Source organism: Eucyclogobius newberryi, unplaced genomic scaffold, assembly GCF_026437365.1.
Source record: "Eucyclogobius newberryi isolate DKJ021-1_F unplaced genomic scaffold, fEucNew1.0.hap1 SCAF_6, whole genome shotgun sequence".
NCBI classification, from domain to species: Eukaryota; Metazoa; Chordata; class Actinopteri; order Gobiiformes; family Gobiidae; genus Eucyclogobius; species Eucyclogobius newberryi.
Genome location: NW_027316278.1, coordinates 25430718 through 25452108, shown reverse-complemented (window position 1 = coordinate 25452108; position 21391 = coordinate 25430718). Strand labels below are relative to the sequence as shown.

The window sequence follows — 21391 nt, the reverse complement described above, 5'->3', positions numbered from 1 at the left end:
ATACCACAAGATTATACAAATATTTGAAAACCAATGACTGAACAAAATATTGTTCATTGTTCTGCGCGTGAAAGAAGGTTGACCGACGTGCTGCCAGTTGTCACTTTACATAAATAATATTACATTCAAATACTGTTTTATTTGTTTGACTGTTTGCTTGGGTGTGCATTGTCATCAGTCTCTAATACGAACTTGAGTGTTCCTTGATGATAAACACTGGTTGGTTTCTCTGTTCTACTTCAAAGCAAAGGCCACACCGAACACTTGAAGCCCTCCCACCACCAGACCCTGTAATTACGGCTCATAGAAGACTTCCACATTATTACTCGTCAGGCCGTGGAACAATAATACCACAGCCTACTTCAAAGAGCAGACTCATATTTCAGGGGAAAACTGAAAAACTCATGGATTATGCATCAGGGAAGACAGATTCAACCTTGTGAAGCAGCTGGAGCTCTGCTAATCACACAACAAACCAAAAACGGTCAACTTTTATTTTTCTGTTTTAGAACATTCTTTATGATCAATTATAGTGTTTTGTTTCATAATTTTGGATAATTCAAGGACAGCTTGGCAACTGAAACTAAACAACAACTGTAATTATAAGTATTGAGTTAAAAGAACTGTCACAGCTGAACCTGGGTCACGTGCAGATACTGTGGACCACCATTTCAGGGGGTCCCAGATGAACATGTATGCTCATGCTTGTCTTACGCTAGCTGATTTTATTTTATTCTATCTTTATTTTCCCCCTCCATTCCTCATTAGGAAATGAGAGGTTCTGTCTATAGGAGTTTTTGTTTATAAGAGTTTTGTTTATAAGAGTTCTTCTATTATTTTTTTTTAAACTTCCTATAAGTTATCTGTCCTTTTCCTCTGTATCTACCTGCGTTGCAACAATGAAATTTCCCCATGTGTGGACAATAAAGGAATATCTTATCTTATCTTATGCTACTGTTTTAAACAAGATTTGTTTCAGATGCAGTAAATGTAGATTCCTAGTTTTGGCCTATTTCAAATTCCTTTATAAGCCTAATGTAGACATAAGGCTACTTTATCCTTTTGTTGTAAATCCTATGTTGTGATCACGAATGCCAGCGGATGTTATCATGGGGGTCGTGACATCGCCTGTTTCTCCTTCTCACTTTATGAACATGTCACTCATGCCTCATGTTCTGCTCAGAAGCTCCAGAATCCCAGGATCACTGAGCTGCAGAGGCTGCACTAGCACTGACTCATGATGAGAGCAGGCACCGGGGTTTGGTGACCAACCCAGTGTTGATTTAAGCTGTTAGCCTCGTATCTCGGGACACAAAAAGGTTATCTTGATGAAACGTATCAACATCTTTCATCGAGATTTTCTGAGTTTGACAAGAACAGTGCGTTTATATTTTAAATGATACAATACTGCCCCCTTGTGTTGGTTTATTGCCAATAGCCCTTTCTACTTTAAAAAGCAAACTAATAATATCCAAAGTGTTGATGTGCCTCGCTATTGATCCGGCTATTGCCATTTAGTGAATTCTGCCTACTAATTCATGTGTAATAAGTAGCCTTTCCTATTACGTGTAGTCTATGATTTTACTGCTGCAAGATAAAATAGTGCATAACCACCATCTGCCCATTGTTTCATCCACACAACTTTGATCAGATGTGGCGGCCAAAAAAGCAGCAAAATGTTTCAATCTCTTCCTTTGATTTCTCTTTCATTTTCGCCTCGAGCTTTTGTGACTTTGGTAAACACGTGACTAATCCCTACGTCACGTGACCACACATTCAGTCATGGCCGACGACTACAGGAGACAGGGCTTTGAGTTGGAGAGAAGAATATTCGAACTAGACGTGAAATGTTCAGGTCTTAAAGCTGAAAAACCAGGTCTGTGCCGCTCGGTAACGCGTTTCTGTCATTTTGAGACATTTTAGGGCAGCGTTGAGATGACTTGTAGCTGTTCCACTTTATTAGCTACGAGCAAACCTAGCAAGCTAACAGCTAGCTTGCAACTATAGCAACAGTCTGGCTGATGAAAATGTGGGTCAAAGATGCTTCTTTGAAGTTTGCAGGACAATTATCACGTGTGTGGTTCATCGGGGCTCAGATAAGTCTCAGTTTGATGCAGTGAAATAGTAAATCCCTCTCACAATCAGAGAGAATGCGTTGTAAACGGGGCTGTTTGCTAACGGGGACATGTTTGATACGTATTTAGAGTCGCGGCTTATTGTTTGTTATGTGCTTTTGTATTATGATTCTTTACAAACGTGAGTCCATCCACGTGGTGACTTTGTATGTCGTAAATAGGACAGGTGATAGAGTTATGGTCACTTTTTATGAGTTAACCTTTCGTTTTCCGTTGGATTGTTTTTAGACGATGATTATCTGCAGAATGCAGCGTCCATACTTGAAAAGTTGAAAAGTTATTTCAGGCACGGAGGAGAGAGCGGCTCTCTGTCCAAACTGCTCCAGGATTACACACAGGTATGCAAACTAGACACTTCTGTTTTGTTGATGCACTAAACGTGACCACACAATACGTTATTGTTCTGTAACATGTGACGAGGGTATGACTGTGCTGCTCTGACTTTAAACATACTTGTGATTCTTTAGGTGATTCTGGACATCACGTTCTTTGAGGAGAATAGACTGGTAGACCTGGAGTTTCCAGAAGAATGTTCACCAGGAAATATCCAGCAGCTTCTTCAAGATTTAACTGAACCAGAGGTTTTGGCTGGGAGACTTGCACCAGGTCAAGAGGTTAGTGTGAAGAGCAAGAGCTGCATGAGAGCTGCTTCTGCCACCATCAATGAACTAATCGTGTTCAGTCAACTATTAAAAAAAATATAGTAGTTGTATTTTGATTATCGTTATGCTCATCTAGACGATACAGACTCTTTATAACAAAGACTGGCATTATTACAAAAATATGTAAATGACACACTTTCTTTCTAAATATTTGATTTCAGTGCAATCAAAATAATAGTTTGACAAGTCAATTAATTGAAAAAAAAAAAAATGCTGACTATGGACTACTAAAATAATGGTTAGTTTCAGCCAAACTGCTCCAATCCAGTTCTTGACACTAGCGTGATATTTCGTGACAGACTTCTTGGCAATTATGTGTATCGAAACAGATGCGTATCGTGATACTTTTAAACAATGCAAAGTCATTCCAAATTGCAGAGTTCTGCACTTCTGAATCTACAAACAGTGGCATCGAGGCTGAATCTGAGGAGCTGAACATGTGACTTCATCATGGGACAGTTGTATTCTGATGTTAAGGACATCGTGAACATGAAATTCTAATGCGTTTTGTTAATCAATACATAATTTTAGTGAACTTTGACACCGGTTTTAAGGAATATCCATGAATCAGGACGCATCTCGTTCCTCTCAAGTTCCTAGTATTGGGATTTGTATCGTGGACCCTGTATCGGGATGTGTATTGTATCGCGAGGTACTAGGCGAAACCCAGCCCTGTTTGACACAGAGTTTGGTGATCTGCTGATGACGCCTTATGCCAAACATTATCAGGCAGGGACTGAAAATCTGGGGGGAAATCCCTACATCCTTTATGATTTACGTTAGCATTCACATTGGATTTTATAGTCCAGGCACCTTCACCAGACTTGCTCTTCTCTCCTAGTCTTTCATTTTTACACAACTCTCTACATAAAACTCCATGAACCTTCTTTTTGGTCTGCTTCAGGTGCAGTCTGTGCTGGGCCTTGAGTTACTTGAATGTCTTTACTGGAGACGTGGAGCTTTGCTGTACATGTATTGCCACACGCTTCACCAGCGAAAACAGTGGATTAAGAAAAATAAGGAAACATTCCTTAAGGTGAGTCTAATGCAGTTTTGGACAGACATTTGTGTGGTTCCTAATGGTCTTGAGTAGTTGCTAAATGCAGTCACTGTGCTCCAGTGCATTCAGGAGGGGGTGCGGTACCTGATGAGGATGTTACAAGTGAGGAACTCTGTGAAGCTCAGCGATGGGGTTGTCCTTCATGACACTACTACAGCCAACTTTCTCTCTGAAGGTAAACGGAGTAGCCTTTTCTTTTGGCTGAAGTGAATGGTGTAGCAGGATGCACAGATAACACATTTCATATTTTCTTCTTGAATAGGGGTCTTCTCAGACACACACCTGTTGACGATGATGTACATTGGAGAGATGTGTTTCTGGGCTGTGAAGTATGAAGACTGCAGCGCAGACTCAACGGAACGCAAAGAGGATCACCTCCAGTTTCGGGACATTGGCACACAGATACTTAATAAATATGTTACTGCATGTGAGGGGCCCCTGCAGGGCCAGGGCTGGAACACCGAAAATGCTAAAGAAATCTTGAGTATTTTGCAGTGAAACTGACCGGCTCTGTTTGGTCTTCAGTATTCCAATGGTGCCAAACCCCAAACACAAAAGTGATTCCATCAAAGGTGGGGTCAATTTCAGTCTAGAGAGTCTAACAAAAGGCATTGGGAGAGATCATTTTTTTCAAGTTTAAAAGTTAACCTTTGCCAACAGTCCCAGCCAAAGCAGGAGAAATCAGAGGTGAGAAAGTGAACATTTCAAGAAGGCACTGTGGAAGTCTTTATTTGACCTGCCCTGCTGAAAATACAACTTACCCTAGTTCCAGACTGTTGAGCAGGGCATTTGTTTTGCTCTAGGAATGTGTTTTAATAACATAAATATGAATATAAAAATGTTAATATAATATTGACCTTCATTTTTTAAAGATTGTTACAAGTTTAATGAATCCAGCTTGAAATGAGACATTGCACAGTAACCTTTTTATTTATTTTGTTGCCATTTTGCTATGCTTTTAATATATAATAACTGCATACATATAATTGTATGTGTGCGTCTATGAGAGGCAAAGAAAATGTCTGAAATATGTATCCGCCCTTTGAAACATGTCAATTTTTGTTCAGCTTTGTATGACGCCATTTGTATTTCCATCTGATGCAATTCCATCATCTGTAATTCAATTTGCTGTCACGCAAACAATTATTTTGCCGTTTAACAAAAAAAAGTTGTGTTTTGGTCATTTTTTATGTCTTCGTTGACAATAAACACGAGACACGTTGCTAATTTAGCTTGTGCTGTAAAGTTTGTGTTGAACTACATTTCCCATAATTCCTAGATGTTTTTTTCTGGGAGGAAGTACTCTGACGTAAACAAAAGTGCGTGGAGCCGTCATATTGACTTCACATCTCAAACACACTGCGGGCTCTTGTTGGGTTCTTGTGGAGAAATGGCGGGGCAGGTCCCGCGTGTCAGTGAGTCGGTGGTCCCGCGTGTCAGTGAGTCGGTGGTCCCGCGTGTCAGTGAGTCGGTGGTCCGTAGTCTCCGGCGGCTCAAAGACAGATACTTCCCCGACAGTGGCGCTGTGACGGCGGCTGTGGACACGGACCAGGAAGACTCTCAGCCGGGCTTTCTGGAAAGTTTACCGGTAAGTTCCGTGTTGTCCTTGTCACCTGATTAAATTAACTCACCTGGTCAAGCGCATGACGTAGACGAGGCGCACTGGAGGCGGGTCAGGTCATGGAGGTCATGGAGGTTATGGAGGGGTTGGGTTAGGCTCTATCCCGATCCTCGCACCTGAGACACAAACCTACAACCTGCATGATACAAAAGAGAAGACGTTTGAACTTGTTACAGACAACTGCGCTGTCATGATGATCTATTGGAAGGTGTTTTTCACCTGTCATTTTGATTCCGTAGACTTTAACCACTCGACCACCAGGCAGCACTATTAAAAAATATATTATTTTTACCGGTCCATCCCTGTGATGGACCCTTTCTCACGGCAGTATAGCCTTAAACGGGAATGAGAGAAGGAAGGATGTGCAGCAAATTGTCAGAGCCAGAATCGAACTTGCAACTCTGCGGCCTGGTCACATGAAGCGCTTCATGCACAGGTGTAATTTTAAGGGGGTTTAGGGTGGTCATCACCCCCCAATATTCAGAGCAAATTCAACTCCTTTGATATTTGCTCATAAGTGTAGAAAAAGATTCCGTTGTAGACATCTGGACTCTGTTTTTAGGAAAAAACAAAATGTTTCGACCCTCCTCCGAGAGTCATTCTCCATAGTCTCTTTGTTTACGAACAGTCCTGTAATGGGCTAACAGCCTGTCATTGTAGCTTGGCTTATGCTCCATCATTCATTCATTTTATTTATAGAGGGGAAATCCAATGAAAAAAGTTCTCTTTTTCGTGGTCCCTGTTAAAACACAAACAACAAACAAACACAGGGTACTAAAACACAAATAAAACAATCAATAAAATTAACCCATCCATCCATCTTCTGCCGCTTTATCCGGGGCCGGGTCGCGGGGGCAGCAGTCTGAGCAGGGACTCCCAGACTTCCTCCTCCCCAGACACTTCCTTTAACTCCTCCGGGTGGATCCCGAGGCGTTCCCAGGCCAGCCGAGAGACATAGTCTCGCCAGCGTGTCCTGGGTCTTCCCCGGGGCTTCTTCCCGGTGGGACATGCCTGAAACACCTCCCGAGGGAGGCGCCCAGGAGGCATCCGGAACAGATGCCCGAGCCATCTCAACTGGCTCCTCTCGACGTGGAGGAGCAGCGGCTCTACTCCGAGCTCCCCCCGTGTGGCCGAGCTCCTCACCTTATCTCTAAGGGAGCGCCCAGCCACACGGCGGAGGAAACTCATTTCGACCGCTTGTATCCGCGATCTTGTTCTTTCGGTCACTACCCAAAGCTCATGACCATAGGTGAGGGTAGGAACGTAGACCGACCGGTAAATAGAGAGCTTTGCCTTTCGGCTCAGCTCCTTCTTCACCACAATGGTCCGATGCAGCGACTGCATCACTGCAGCCGCTGCACCGATCCGCCTGTCGATCTCACGCTCCATCCTTCCCTCACTCGTGAACAAGACCCCGAGATACTTGAACTCCTCCACTTGGGGCAAGGACACCCCACCCACCTGAAGAAAGCAAGCCACCCTTTTCCGGTCGAGAACCATGGCCCCGGATTTGGAGGTGCTGATTCTCATCCCAGCCGCTTCACACTCGGCTGCAAACCGTCCCAGTGCATGCTGCAGGTCCGGGTTTGATGGAGCCATCAGGACAACATCGTCTGCAAACAGCAGAGATGAGATCCTGTGGTCCCCAAACCGGACACCCTCCGACCCCTGACTGCGCCTAGAAATTCTGTCCATAAAAACTATGAACAGAACCGGTGACAAAGGGCAGCCCTGGCGGAGTCCAACATGCACTGGGAACAGGTCTGACTTACTGCCGGAAATGCTAACACAGCTCCTGCTCCGGTCATACAGGGACCGGACAGCCCTGAGCAAAGGGCCCCGGACCCCGTACTCCCGGAGCACCCCCCCAAAGGACACCCCGAGGGACACGGTCGAAAGCCTTCTCCAGATCCACAAAGCACATGTGGACTGGTTGGGCAAACTCCCATGAACCCTCGAGCACCCGATGGAGGGTATAGAGCTGGTCCAGTGTTCCACGACCAGGACGAAAACCGCTCTGCTCCTCCTGAATCCGAGGTTCGACTATCGGTCAGATTCTCCTCTCCAGTACCTTTGAATAGACCTTACCAGGGAGGCTGAGGAGTGTGATCCCTCTGTAGTTGGAACACACCCTCCGGTCCCTCTTCTTGAACAGAGGGACCACCACCCCGGTCTGCCAGTACAGAGGCACGGTCCCCGAACGCCACGCGATGTTGCAGAGACGTGTCAATAAAATTAACCAATACATAAAAACACATTTACACATACAATATGAGATATGAGATGAAACTAAAACAAGTGCTTTGGTGCTGTGTGTAGTCCTGGACCAGTTCTTTAAAATCATTAAAGGGCATAAAATAATTTAATTTACAAAGTCTCTGTGTTTTGTTCTACAGGAGCAAAGTTGTTGTCTCTGTGTTGATACTAGAGATGCACCGATTCCAAAATTCTTGGCCGATACCGATTTTCCGGTTTTTAAGGAGGTCTGACCTGCCAAAACCGATTTTTCAGATACCGATTTTCTATCTAGCCACTGATTTTCCCACAAACTACCCAGTATTATATATGTGAAAAAGGTGCATGTATACAGGACACACGTTTTAGAATATAAAATGTAATTTATTTTGTGGAAAAATAGAAAAATAAATAACTATATATATATATATATATATATATATATATATATATATATATATATATATATATATATATATATATATATATATATATATATATATATATATATATATATATATATATATATATATATATATATATATATACACATACTAGCTAATATATGGCCTGGAGAAGAGCGCTCCACGGCGAAAAAGCAGGAATCGCGCCGCGGGAAACGCAGGAGGTGTTCGATCCACGTTTACATTGACTTGAATGTAAACTGGACACTTTGGCCGCCGCGCTCTGAAAAAGTCTTGTTAGTTTTTAGCTGTTTTGCTCTGGGCGCGTTGAGCTGCTACGCACCGCGCATGCGGGTCAGTTTGGATCGGCCGAAAACCGGCAATTACGACGTGGACCGGCCGGTCACCGATTCTGGCCGATTCGACCTAAAACCGGCTTTTTTAATCGGCGGCCGATTGATCGGTGCATCTCTAGTTGATACGATGGGATTGTAAGATAAAAATGTCCTGAGACCTCAAACAGTGAATACTTGAACTAATGTGCAATAAACTGGATAAATAATCAGGTCTCCAGGGATTCAAAACTCTATTATAAACATCCGGAAGGTTGAATCTTAAACCACTGTTTCTATTTAAGGACGGATTTTCTTTTTTAACAAATATTGCCTCTTTAACTCCTCTTTCAAACCATTTCTTCTCCTGCTTAGAGTGGTTAGTGTCTTTAGATGAAGATGCACGGGGCTCTGTGGTCCTGAACTTGCATGTCTTCTGTGTTGATAAAGCTTCTATGTACCGCCCTTTACAGTTTTCTTCTCTGCATTGGATAGAGCAAACTACATAGCTCTGCTTTTGTGTCGGCATCTTGTCCTTAGGATGAACCAGTTTTTGTCTTAAAGTATTGCCCTGTTTAAAATAAAGGCATTTCGTGTTTAAAAAATCGTTGCATTTTTCCCGACAGTCCCGAGACATAAGGCATCGAAACACCTTTCCTTCTATGTTCTGTTTCCCTTTTGGCTGACTTGTACATGAAGCACTTTGAGAAGAAGGCACTGACCTCCTTTTCAGGCATTGGGCCCACTACCCGCTACGTGGATGACACATTTGTAACAATCAAGAAACAAGAGCTAGAAGCCTCCTCAGAGCACATCAATGCTGTGGACCCACATGTCAGGTTTACAACAGAAGACTCTCAGGAGAACCGCTTGGCCTTTCTTGATTGTTCCACTATCAGAGGAGAGGACGGGCAGCTCCAGATAGAAGTATATAGGAAACACGACACACAGATCAGTATCTGCACTTTGGCTCTAACCACCCACTACAGCACAAGCTGGGAGTGATCGGAAGAGCCTGTGGATACCCTGCTTGGGCTCTCAACTGAGTGAAAAGAACCAAAAAGCAGGACAAAAGTGAAACCGAACAGAATAAAAAAATAAATAAAAATGAAATACATACATGTTCCACTGTGTCCTTCACATTGATGAACACCATCCATCCAGAAATCCATCTCCTGAGGTTTACCCTTACATAAGTGTCTCACATTAGAGAACATGGGTAATCTGATTTGTACTCCAGCTCATTCTCCTCAGACGCAGAGGTCACAGAGTCCACAACGGTCTATGTTTTTATTTTCCAGGTTGACTTACAGTTCCTGGTCATGACCTTTCTGTCCCCGGCTGACCTCTGCCTGCTCGGAGCCACATGCCACTACTGGAGAGGAATGGTCAGAGACCCACTACTGTGGAGGTTTTTCTTACTTCGAGATATGCCTTTCTGGAACTCCATCGATCATTTAAGCATGCCTCAGCTCGAACTGTTGGCTGCACCTCTTATTGATGTGAAGGAAAGCCTGGATGACAGAGAGGAGGGGGTCGACACTGAATCTAAATTTGACTACATGGCCGAGTTGGTAGCTTCTTTGTTACATGATAATAGACTAGTGTAATGATCTGTACTCTAATGACTCTGGCCCTCCAGGTACCTCAGAGGTTCTCCGTCCTGCAGGCAGCAATGGCTTCCCTCCTTAGCGCCCTACAAAGTGGTCACTTCGTTCCTTCAGTCCCTGGTGGCCTCAGCTGAACCGCGTTACGCCATGTTTGGTCCAGGAATGGAGCAGCTGGATGTCTCCTTTGTCACTCGGCTGATGTATGCTCCGGACGTGCTTCCTGTTGCAGGGTCAGGCACATCGCACAGGCAGATCGATGGTGAGACGGCTGCAGCTTTGTGAGTCACCAGCAGGTGGCATGTTTGAGACAGATTTTAGAAACCACAAGTTTCAAATAGCGTTTTAATACAAAATGCAGGATAGCCAAATTATTTTGTAAATCTAAATCATATTATTTGTATAACAGAAACATTTGTTGTTCAAAATGAGTTTTTCATTTTGCTCTTGAATACCCAAGAACTAATGCTTTAAAATATAAGATTGTATTATCTGCAGCACACACCATTATAGATTCATTCAGTAACTTTAATAGAATAAAGTGCCAGAAACATTGAAATAATTTACTTATTGTCCAGCAAACATGGATGAAAATGGCAAAACTAAAAATATATTACCGGATTATCTTATTGATTAATGTATTGAGCATGTTTACATCTAAATCCATGTCACAGGTTGCGTGGCCAAAATTGTGAACTGAACTGCACAATTTATTCATTATAAATGCTGTGTCATTATACATGATCTTGTCCTGTCGTGTCTCGTCCTGACGTGTCTCGTCCTGTCGTGTCTCGTCCTGACGTGTCTCGTCCTGTCGTGTCTCGTCCTGTCGTGTCTGGTCCTGTCGTGTCTCGTCCTGACGTGTCTCGTCCTGTCGTGTCTGGTCCTGTCGTGTCTCGTCCTGTCGTGTCTGGTCCTGTCGTGTCTGGTCCTGTCGTGTCTCGTCCTGTCGTGTCTGGTCCTGTCGTGTCTCGTCCTGTCGTGTCTGGTCCTGTCGTGTCTGGTCCTGTCGTGTCTCGTCCTGACGTGTCTCGTCCTGTCGTGTCTGGTCCTGTCGTGTCTGGTCCTGTCGTGTCTCGTCCTGTCGTGTCTGGTCCTGTCGTGTCTCGTCCTGACGTGTCTCGTCCTGACGTGTCTCGTCCTGTCGTGTCTGGTCCTGTCGTGTCTCGTCCTGACGTGTCTCGTCCTGACGTGTCTCGTCCTGTCGTGTCTGGTCCTGTCGTGTCTCGTCCTGACGTGTCTCGTCCTGTCGTGTCTGGTCCTGTCGTGTCTCGTCCTGTCGTGTCTCGTCCTGTCGTGTCTGGTCCTGTCGTGTCTGGTCCTGTCGTGTCTCGTCCTGACGTGTCTCGTCCTGTCGTGTCTGGTCCTGTCGTGTCTCGTCCTGACGTGTCTCGTCCTGTCGTGTCTGGTCCTGTCGTGTCTCGTCCTGACGTGTCTCGTCCTGACGTGTCTCGTCCTGTCGTGTCTGGTCCTGTCGTGTCTCGTCCTGACGTGTCTCGTCCTGACGTGTCTCGTCCTGTCGTGTCTCGTCCTGTCGTGTCTCGTCCTGACGTGTCTCGTCCTGTCGTGTCTGGTCCTGTCGTGTCTCGTCCTGACGTGTCTCGTCCTGACGTGTCTCGTCCTGACGTGTCTCGTCCTGTCGTGTCTCGTCCTTACGTGTCTCGTCCTGTCGTGTCTGGTCCTGTCGTGTCTCGTCCTGTCGTGTCTCGTCCTGTCGTGTCTCGTCCTGTCGTGTCTCGTCCTGACGTGTCTCGTCCTGTCGTGTCTGGTCCTGTCGTGTCTCGTCCTGACGTGTCTCGTCCTGACGTGTCTCGTCCTGACGTGTCTCCTCCTGTCGTGTCTCGTCCTGTCGTGTCTCGTCCTGACGTGTCTCGTCCTGACGTGTCTCGTCCTGACGTGTCTCGTCCTGTCGTGTCTGGTCCTGACGTGTCTCGTCCTGACGTGTCTCGTCCTGACGTGTCTCGTCCTGTCGTGTCTCGTCCTGTCGTGTCTCGTCCTGACGTGTCTCGTCCTGTCGTGTCTGGTCCTGTCGTGTCTCGTCCTGACGTGTCTCGTCCTGTCGTGTCTGGTCCTGTCGTGTCTCGTCCTGACGTGTCTCGTCCTGTCGTGTCTCGTCCTGTCGTGTCTGGTCCTGTCGTGTCTCGTCCTGACGTGTCTCGTCCTGACGTGTCTCGTCCTGTCGTGTCTGGTCCTGTCGTGTCTCGTCCTGACGTGTCTCGTCCTGACGTGTCTCGTCCTGTCGTGTCTGGTCCTGTCGTGTCTCGTCCTGTCGTGTCTGGTCCTGTCGTGTCTGGTCCTGTCGTGTCTCGTCCTGACGTGTCTCGTCCTGTCGTGTCTGGTCCTGTCGTGTCTCGTCCTGACGTGTCTCGTCCTGTCGTGTCTGGTCCTGTCGTGTCTCGTCCTGACGTGTCTCGTCCTGACGTGTCTCGTCCTGTCGTGTCTGGTCCTGTCGTGTCTCGTCCTGACGTGTCTCGTCCTGACGTGTCTCGTCCTGTCGTGTCTCGTCCTGACGTGTCTCGTCCTGACGTGTCTCGTCCTGTCGTGTCTCGTCCTGTCGTGTCTCGTCCTGTCGTGTCTGGTCCTGTCGTGTCTCGTCCTGACGTGTCTCGTCCTGACGTGTCTCGTCCTGACGTGTCTCGTCCTGTCGTGTCTCGTCCTGACGTGTCTCGTCCTGTCGTGTCTGGTCCTGTCGTGTCTCGTCCTGTGGTGTCTCGTCCTGTCGTGTCTCGTCCTGTCGTGTCTCGTCCTGACGTGTCTCGTCCTGTCGTGTCTGGTCCTGTCGTGTCTCGTCCTGACGTGTCTCGTCCTGACGTGTCTCGTCCTGACGTGTCTCGTCCTGTCGTGTCTCGTCCTGACGTGTCTCGTCCTGTCGTGTCTGGTCCTGTCGTGTCTCGTCCTGACGTGTCTCGTCCTGTCGTGTCTCGTCCTGTCGTGTCTCGTCCTGTCGTGTCTCGTCCTGACGTGTCTCGTCCTGTCGTGTCTGGTCCTGTCGTGTCTCGTCCTGACGTGTCTCGTCCTGTCGTGTCTCGTCCTGACGTGTCTCGTCCTGACGTGTCTCGTCCTGTCGTGTCTCGTCCTGACGTGTCTCGTCCTGTCGTGTCTGGTCCTGTCGTGTCTCGTCCTGACGTGTCTCGTCCTGTCGTGTCTCGTCCTGACGTGTCTCGTCCTGTGGTGTCTCGTCCTGTCGTGTCTCGTCCTGTCGTGTCTCGTCCTGACGTGTCTCGTCCTGTGGTGTCTCGTCCTGTGGTGTCTCGTCCTGTGGTGTCTCGTCCTGTCGTGTCTCGTCCTGTCGTGTCTCGTCCTGTCGTGTCTCGTCCTGTCGTGTCTCGTCCTGACGTGTCTCGTCCTGTCGTGTCTGGTCCCATCCTCGTACATACTGTATGCATCTTTTCTCCAGGTATTGGTTCTGGTATCAGTTACTTATTCAACAACCAGCACAAATTGAACATTCTGACAATGTACTCAACAAATAGGTACAGCCACTCCTATTTTTTTCTCCTTTTTGTTTTGCACTGTCATCTTACGTTAACAAACGTTCTCTGCAGGGCTGAAAGAGAGAGGGCCAGGACCCAGCAGCAAAACATCACCAACAAACTCTTCACTGTCGTAGTAAACGCTGAATCTGGTGTCCTGACGTTCGGCCCGGCGCCACATGTGCAGCAGGTGTGTCAGGTGGTGGACGGATTCATCTACGTGGCCAATGCTGAGCGAGGTAGAGGTTGATTTCACCCTTGTTCTGGTCGTATGAATATCAAAATCTGGCTATTTAGACACTAAAAAGATACCGAAAAGTATGGATTCTCATGCAGAAAAAATCAATACTTATACATCTCGAATAACTTTTCATCATTTTGTGAAATACACATTTATATTTCCGTTTTCTGCACATTCGTTGACCAGTTCACGCTGGGGTGGAGTGCAAATAAATCTTTACTCCGACATGATTTGTAATAGGAATTTTTATACATAACTCATTGATATTGCTCTAGTATTGCTTGGTATCGGACTGAAACAAAAATCATCCTCATCACTATTGCTCACCTTCAACCCATCACTGTTATATTACTTATCAAATCAAGATTAGCCTAAACCGACTTAAAATAAAAAAAATATATAGTCTAAAATTACTCAATGCAGTTACTGAAGCTAGAGTGAAAAGGTAATACAACTGTTTGGATGTGACAAATTATTTATTGCTCGGAGATAATGTTATTGACAGTCAAAACACAAAATAATGCACAGATTTATTGATTTCAATGTTTGTTAATGTGACGGGACTAATTCAACAAACATATATGAACTGTTCACTGCTGGTAACACTGTCGGTTGCCATGGCTAATTCGCAACATCAATCCCTAGATAGTGAGAAAGAAAGACAGAAAAATCCTATCTGAAAGTAATGTGCAAGCAATGCAAATGTTTAAATAATTGAATATAGTCAACATTAATCTTTTGTCACTTATAGACTTGGAAAGAGTAAGTGTCAAAGAACAGAACTACTGCCACAAGTAAAGTTTCTTCAAAGAGTTACTTAAGTAAATGTAACTGATTACTTCCCCCCTCTGCCTCCTCCACAGCAGATAAGGGTGAGAATGAGCCAGCTCAGATCCAGGCTTTGTTGAGCTCTGCGTGGGGCTCGACGACCAGGCCACTGCTGGTGCTGTCCTGTATCTCCAGAGAGGACGGCGAAGAGGAGACGCAGCCTGGTGTGCACCCCATTACAAAGAGAGTGCCCTGTGTTCACATGGCAAAGAGACTCGGGCTGAGCATGCTGGGTAACCCCTGGATGGTAAGACAGAAGGGTAAGATTGTATTTTTGGAACACGGTAATTATACTCACGTGAATGCTGTGTTTTCCTCAGGTCCAGGATGTAGTGGTAGAATCACTTTCAGGTCTTCTGGACGGCATTTCATGGTTACTGAGGTGCTCGGGTGTCAAACTACACTCCAGATAGTTGCCACATATTTACACATATTTGCCACTAAAGATGCAATATGAAGCAAAACTAAAAGAACAACAGCATAAAAACACTATGGGATATTAAAGAGGGATTTAAATGTTTCAAGAGTGCATTAAATATTAAATGGAACAGGACATGGCATGCAGAGGCAAAGCATGACTGATCCACCTGCAGATTGCAATTTCATTTTGAATGAAGGACTTTTCCTTGTTGGAACAAACCTGGAATGTTCTTGGTGTTAGTGTTTCAGGTTTTCACTTGTCACTTTTTAAATTTAATTTTATTAAAACTTTTTTTCTTTTTTTTTAAATGTAAAATTGTATCAAGTCGTCCATATGTATATGTATAATTCTTTATTTTTCCGCCCATGTAATTATTGTGACATTTATTCAGTAACTTATGTTTACAAAAATAATTGTGACACATTAGCATTAAAATTCATATTTCTCTATTTAGTTACGTAAGGTAATATAATAATTCTGTTAAAATAATGTTTTAATGATTTCTCTTCTGGGACATAGACGGTACAGGATCTGTTTTCAACACTGCAGCTTCATGAGGCTCTCACCAGTCATAGACACTTATTTTAACATCATATTTTTGAAGCCTTGTCACTTTATTCTATTTGCACAGTGCTGTATTTTGTAATTTTTACTTAATCTTGTACAAATATATGGATATTTTATTCAAATGTTTCGATTCAAGACCCTTTTTGACTGCATATTTCTGTTCTTGTACTTTGCGACACAGAAACATACCCAGAAATAAAGGTTCTCACATTTTTCTCTCATCACATCTCACAGTATGGGGGACATTTTAAGTTAATGGGCCACACAAATTACCATCTTAAAAAAAAACGCACCATCAGGACTTCTGCCAACAGATGACCAGATAATGTGCACCTTGGCCGTCAGACATGGTTCTATTTAGCTCCTTTGGGTAACCACAGTGAAAAGTAACCTGAACATTACCTCCTCTTCACAACACCGCCTTTAATCGAAACAATGACTTTCACAGATGCCTTCAAAAGTGAAGGACCATTTACTGCAATTTAGATGCATTAAACCTGTTGGAAACTATTGAACCAAACTGTGAATGTCTCTTGACTAAATCTTCAGAAATGGGTGGAATAATCAGCCTTGGCTAAAGCAGAATGAGAATTTATGCCGCTTTCTTTATCTGTGATATTGGACTTTGTTTATTTAAAGAAGATATTTTATGCCTTTTTTGATAATTCTTGTATTTCTTATTAAACTGTAGCATATGAAGGTGATTATTTTACATTTTGTCCATTGTAAACCACAGCATTGAATGGTTTGATAATATAAACAGATCTATTGACTTCCTTTTCAAAATCGCAGCACTGAAAACAAAGCACTACAAGAAATATTTTTAGGTGAAAACAGCATTCTCGCCTTTACGTTAGACCATAACTCAAACTCAAATGATTTATTAATGGCCACGCAACAAGTTGGATTTGTTTTTGGTGCAGCTCACATCTGCTGACAGAACAACCAGAGCAGACATTCCACATGCACAACACAACACAACACAACACACAACAACAGCTAAATAAACATCACATCAGCCATTGGTTTAGAGTCCAAATGACTGGGAAATAAGCAGTTTTTTAATGTCTGACTGGGTGATAATGGCCCTGTAGCGCCTCCCAGAGGGCATGAGTGTGAACAGGGCAGGGTGAGGGGAAGCCGAGGGATTCTTCTCGCTCGCAGTATGATGTGTTTGTGATAAGAGTCTACAGAGGAAAGTGTGGCTGGTGCTTTTAGATGATTTAGTTACAATACTCTGGACTTTGTTACATGAATGAGAGTCCAATTTACCATTTTTACATAATATATCACTTTAAATACATCTATGAGTAGTAAGTCAAAAGCATAAGGCGTAGGATTGCTACCGGAGAACCAGTTTTGAGGGGAAAGCTTTGAATGTCAGAGAAAACATGGACAAATCCTCTGTTATTGCACTTTGATCCTGAGTTAGGATGTGCCTGCCAGTGAGAGAGCAGCGAGGATTTGCATCTGGAAGTTTCAAACAGTCGTTTGAGTCAAGAGTATGCTACAAGTTTGTTTATACACAAAGTAACATTCAGTTTGTCTCCGACGCAGCAACGGCGAAGAAGTGGGTTCAGAGGTCATGTCGTGGAGCAGACCGAGTGCCAGACTCCCAGCTGCACAATCACAAAGCACCCATGGGGATTACGAGTCACAAGAACTTCAAATGCACAGACCCGAGACCCGAGTCTGAGTCTTTTAGTGAACTACATAAAAACAGATTCAATATCGTCTCGTTTCTCTAAGTGAGGGGCAAGTCTCGTAATGTGGGCCTATTCCTTCAATATGTGGCTATGATTCAACCAAAAAACAGAGCACACATATCAAACATCAATAAACAATAGGCCTAAATTTTGGTGCTGTGTGATTCTGTTCGGTTATTTTATTCTATTTTATTTTATTATTCTTTTTAATCACTGCACTTGCATTCTACGGCATTGCATAAAATCGTGCATATAACTTGCTTTCGATGCATTCTACCATCACAGTCAAGTTTTCCAATATTTAGCGTCCTTTACACATACACTACCGATGCTGATTATGTGCCATCAAACTGGCCTTTTTAACAGGAGAAAGTAGTAAACATCTTTTATTTGTCTGTGACAGTTCATGTGCGCACACCACTAAAGTCATATTTAAGCGGCCTGTTGCTGAGGGCAATGAGGGGGAAGAGCCATGCCCCATTACGCCGCTCATGTATCAGCTTATGTAAGTGGAAAATACATCTGTCTTATGAGTCGAGGTGATCACGCTGCTGACCCTAGTGTTTTAAAACTTTCAATTTTGTGTCATTTTTAAATATAGCCTCTGTTACTTCTTTACACATACAGAACATAGGGATTTTTGTGTTACGTTGTTTTCATCCCTAAGATAAGAAGATTCTGTCCATGAAACTAAGGGATTTATTTGTTAAACTCATCTCTGTGAATGAACTCTACAAGCGCTCGCGGTTTGACTTGACTTTGACTTGGCCGGTTGGATTATGTTTACATCCACTGCATCGAAATCAAGTGATACTGATGTAAAATATGCTCTGAAGCACCTTTCAAGTCACCCAAAGTGCTTGCATTATAGCTCTATGCTCATTGGTGCTCAGCTATACTGAAGTGACACACACACACACACGCACGCGCGCACACACACACACACACACACACACACACACACACACACACACGTCACTGTACTGAATCAAAATGTAGTTTTAAAAGAGCTGTATTCAAATGCAGATAATTGTAAAAAAAAATATTTAAAAAAAGTAATCATATTGTTAACTTTAGACCTATGTCAAAGTACATCGTATCCTTCTAAAGCACCTTTGAATCACCTTTAAAATAATCACACTTTTTTTGACTTCAATCACACAATAATCACTACAAAAAAAACTTGATCTGCAAAATAGACGTATCAGACGCACCAAAAACACTTTCACAGTAGATGTACAATAGGTTTACTTGTAAATAAGTGTAAACCTTCAGGGACTGTTCAAAGATACAGGTACAGACCATTGCAGACACACAAACAATACACGATTTATTTGACTCAACGATGTAATATTACATTAAAACAGCTGCTCTTATGTAATATGATTACAAAACAGAAATGATAACTTCCAATTCCTGCATATTAAAACATAGCAGTCACTCACCTCTTCATTTACATGTCATATCTTTAATCATGTGGGTGTGGCTATGCAAAGGTTTATGCAAATATGACACTCACTGCCTCTTTTTTTTTTGTACTATTCATTTACATGCTCAAGACACATTATCACAGCAAAAACACCTATTCTCGATCTTTTTAAAGGATTTTTCTGCCCTTTTGCTTTGTTAGACAGGACAGTGCAGCATGAAATGGGGGTGAGACTGGGGATTGACATGGCAGCAAACTGTCTATCTACTGCACATGGGCTTACACGACCTTACTGTTTATGTACAGCCTAAATATTATAGTGAGTTTAGGATTAGCTCTGGATAGACATTTCATTTAATCCCATCATTATCACACAGGACTCGTCTCCAGATCACAGGGCCAGACTTGACTTCAGCTGGAGGATTGTACCTGGTGCATGTTTTGGGTTGGTGGGAGAAAACCCGCCCAGACACGGGGAGAAACATGCTAAAACCTTATGAAATATACAAACTCATCAACTCTTCAACAATACAACACAAACATCAACTAAAACATAGAAAACATTGAACATAATGCAAACAATAATGTGATACATCATGAAAAATACCAACATTTCTTGTCATACGTTTCAAAAAGTCAAACCTGGACACATTACACACAGAGTGGAATATTTCAAGCCTTTAATTCGTAAAATGTTGTATAGATTACGGACAATAAAACCAAGCATTCAGTATCTCAGAAAATTAGAATACTACATTAGATCATTTAAAAAATATTTGACACCAAAATGTCAGTCTTCTGAAAAGTATGTTCATTTCTCTGCACTCGATACTTGCTTGGGCCTCTTTGGAGCAACAATAAATAAATCTGATTCTGCCGAGGGAAACGTGACTCTTCCTCATCCGATCTAGAACTCTGAGTCTGACTCGACGCATAAAACGAATGAGGGACAGTGAGATTTGTCTTCGTCGTCCTGGACCACACATTGTCTCTTCTCACTTATAGCTTCTTCATCATTTTCCTCGTGGCCTCTCTTTATGGCGTGAAGACTGGACTGTGGTTGGTGTGAAGACACGGCCTCTTTTCTGTCTTGCACGTTGAGAGAAGCAGGAGCCTCAGGCGCAGGCGGGTCAGAAGGTGGAGCTCCTTCGTCTGAGGCTGTGTCAGTCTCCTCCTCTTCGTCCTCCTCAGAGTCGGTGTATAAAAACCAGTAGTCCACCTCCTCCTCCTCAGCGGGTATTGGTGGAGGGGCAACAAGAGGCGGGATCAGAATTATCGGGCCATCGCTGATGTTATTTTGGACAGAGGGAGGAAAGTCATCGGGCGGCATGACAGTGGTCACATCTCCACTAGATCCTATTGGTGTGATGACGGCAGATTCGATAAAGTGACCCTCTCCCGCGGCGTTGGACCTGACATCAGGAGGTCCAACCATGAGCGGCGGTTGGATGACATGTTCATTATTGTGCCCATCGCCCGGCTGATGGTGCTGGTTCAGTTGTTGGTGGACAGGATCTCTGTTAACAAAGGTCCTGTTGTTTTCCATTTCAACTTAGTTATAACGTAACTGTCTCTTTGTGTGAGGGGAGAGTTCACCCGTCTGCTCTGGTCGGTCGTCTGTGATCAAATGGACTTCTTCTTCTACTTTGGTGTTTTATTCTTTAGACTTTATCATTCAGAAGCACAGGAGTTCAAAGCCTTTACGGAACTTTCATAAATAGCAGAGGAATTTTCTTCTTCTTTCATTCTATGGTGATAATAAAGGATTTATTCTTTAGACTTTATTCCAGAGCTTCAGCCTAAGATGCACGACGGAAGCTCTGGAATAAAGTTTGGTGGCGATGTAACACTTGAATACCAACTGTCATTAAACACCATAGAAGAAGAAGAAGAAGAAGACGTACAACTAGAGTAGGTGGCGGTAATGTAGCACTTGGATACCAACCGCCATAAAACATCAAAGAAGAAGAAGAATCATAAAGCATGGCTAATTGTCACCATGGCGACCCATAGTAACTAATTTATGTTGGGAAATTCTACAAAAGAACGTCGCCTTATTCCAGAAGCGCGCTCGAGCGCCGCCACACGACATAATCCTTCTTCCAGTTGTATTAGTTCACACAGAGCTGTCGACCTGGAGAGAAAATAACTTCTACACAGACTAAAAAGCAGTTTTCTGGCCGCCCAGGGAATCGGTGCATTGTTGACTTGTTGGTCACTGAACACTGCATATTTTAAACAAGTCAATCTACTTTATAGTATATTGTAGGGACAAGACCTTTCCCTCGTTCTCCATTCAAACCAAGCCCACAGAGCCAAAGATGGCGGTCCACTCAAGCCAATGGCAGCTGCTCATTTGCGCCATTTAAACCAACGAAGTTCCCACTGGACCGGAAATGCGATTACAACGGAAGTGGTGATCACGTGGGAAAAGAGGGGAACAGTGGGCGGAGTGGAATAAAGTCTTATGTATGTATTAGTACTTAAAGTATTATGCTGCTTTTTGGTTGATTTGAGTCATTATAGTCCATGACCGCTCAGAAACTCTGAGAAAACGTCTCTCTGAGTTTCAACCTCCCAGAACAATTGGAACGCAGTGTTACTATCTACTGCTCATGTTTTACCAAACACCAAAAAACATTGGCAATACATTCTTCTTTTATAGTTATA

General features: G+C 43.9%; 2 protein-coding genes across 3 annotated transcripts; both read left to right on the top strand.

Moving 5' to 3' along the window:
* The first annotated feature begins 1685 nt into the window (after window positions 1–1685).
* On the top strand, window positions 1686–5084 carry rimoc1 (rab7a interacting mon1-ccz1 complex subunit 1). The gene is made up of 6 exons (XM_072433026.1): window positions 1686–1876; window positions 2364–2473; window positions 2603–2749; window positions 3702–3833; window positions 3918–4032; window positions 4120–5084. The coding sequence occupies exons 1-6, from the start codon at window positions 1783–1785 to the stop codon at window positions 4353–4355; spliced, it is 834 nt and encodes a 277-aa protein (XP_072289127.1). The 5' UTR covers window positions 1686–1782; the 3' UTR covers window positions 4356–5084.
* Window positions 5085–5236: 152 nt separating this feature from the next.
* On the top strand, window positions 5237–15725 carry fbxo4 (F-box protein 4). 2 transcript variants are annotated; one of them, XM_072433641.1, is made up of 8 exons: window positions 5237–5280; window positions 5326–5445; window positions 9751–10019; window positions 10092–10318; window positions 13454–13529; window positions 13602–13768; window positions 14637–14845; window positions 14919–15725. In XM_072433641.1, exons 1-8 carry the CDS (start codon window positions 5248–5250, stop codon window positions 15009–15011), a joined length of 1194 nt encoding a protein of 397 aa, XP_072289742.1. In that variant the 5' UTR covers window positions 5237–5247; the 3' UTR covers window positions 15012–15725. The 2 variants fall into 2 exon arrangements, with proteins under 2 accessions (XP_072289742.1, XP_072289741.1); XM_072433640.1 differs by having other exon boundaries at window positions 14634–14845.
* The last annotated feature ends 5666 nt before the right edge of the window (window positions 15726–21391 follow it).

Excerpts from the sequence above, each read along its gene's own strand:
- fbxo4 (XM_072433640.1), top strand. The coding sequence starts at position 5,248 with ATGGCGGGGCAGGTCCCGCGTGTCAGTGAGTCG. Across the intron at positions 10,020-10,091 it reads AAATTTGACTACATGGCCGA|GTACCTCAGAGGTTCTCCGT; the intron begins GTTGGTAGCTTC and ends CTGGCCCTCCAG. Across the intron at positions 13,530-13,601 it reads ACAATGTACTCAACAAATAG|GGCTGAAAGAGAGAGGGCCA; the intron begins GTACAGCCACTC and ends CGTTCTCTGCAG.
- rimoc1 (XM_072433026.1), top strand. The coding sequence starts at position 1,783 with ATGGCCGACGACTACAGGAGACAGGGCTTTGAGTTGGAGAGAAGAATA. Across the intron at positions 2,474-2,602 it reads TGCTCCAGGATTACACACAG|GTGATTCTGGACATCACGTT; the intron begins GTATGCAAACTA and ends GTGATTCTTTAG. Across the intron at positions 2,750-3,701 it reads GACTTGCACCAGGTCAAGAG|GTGCAGTCTGTGCTGGGCCT; the intron begins GTTAGTGTGAAG and ends GGTCTGCTTCAG.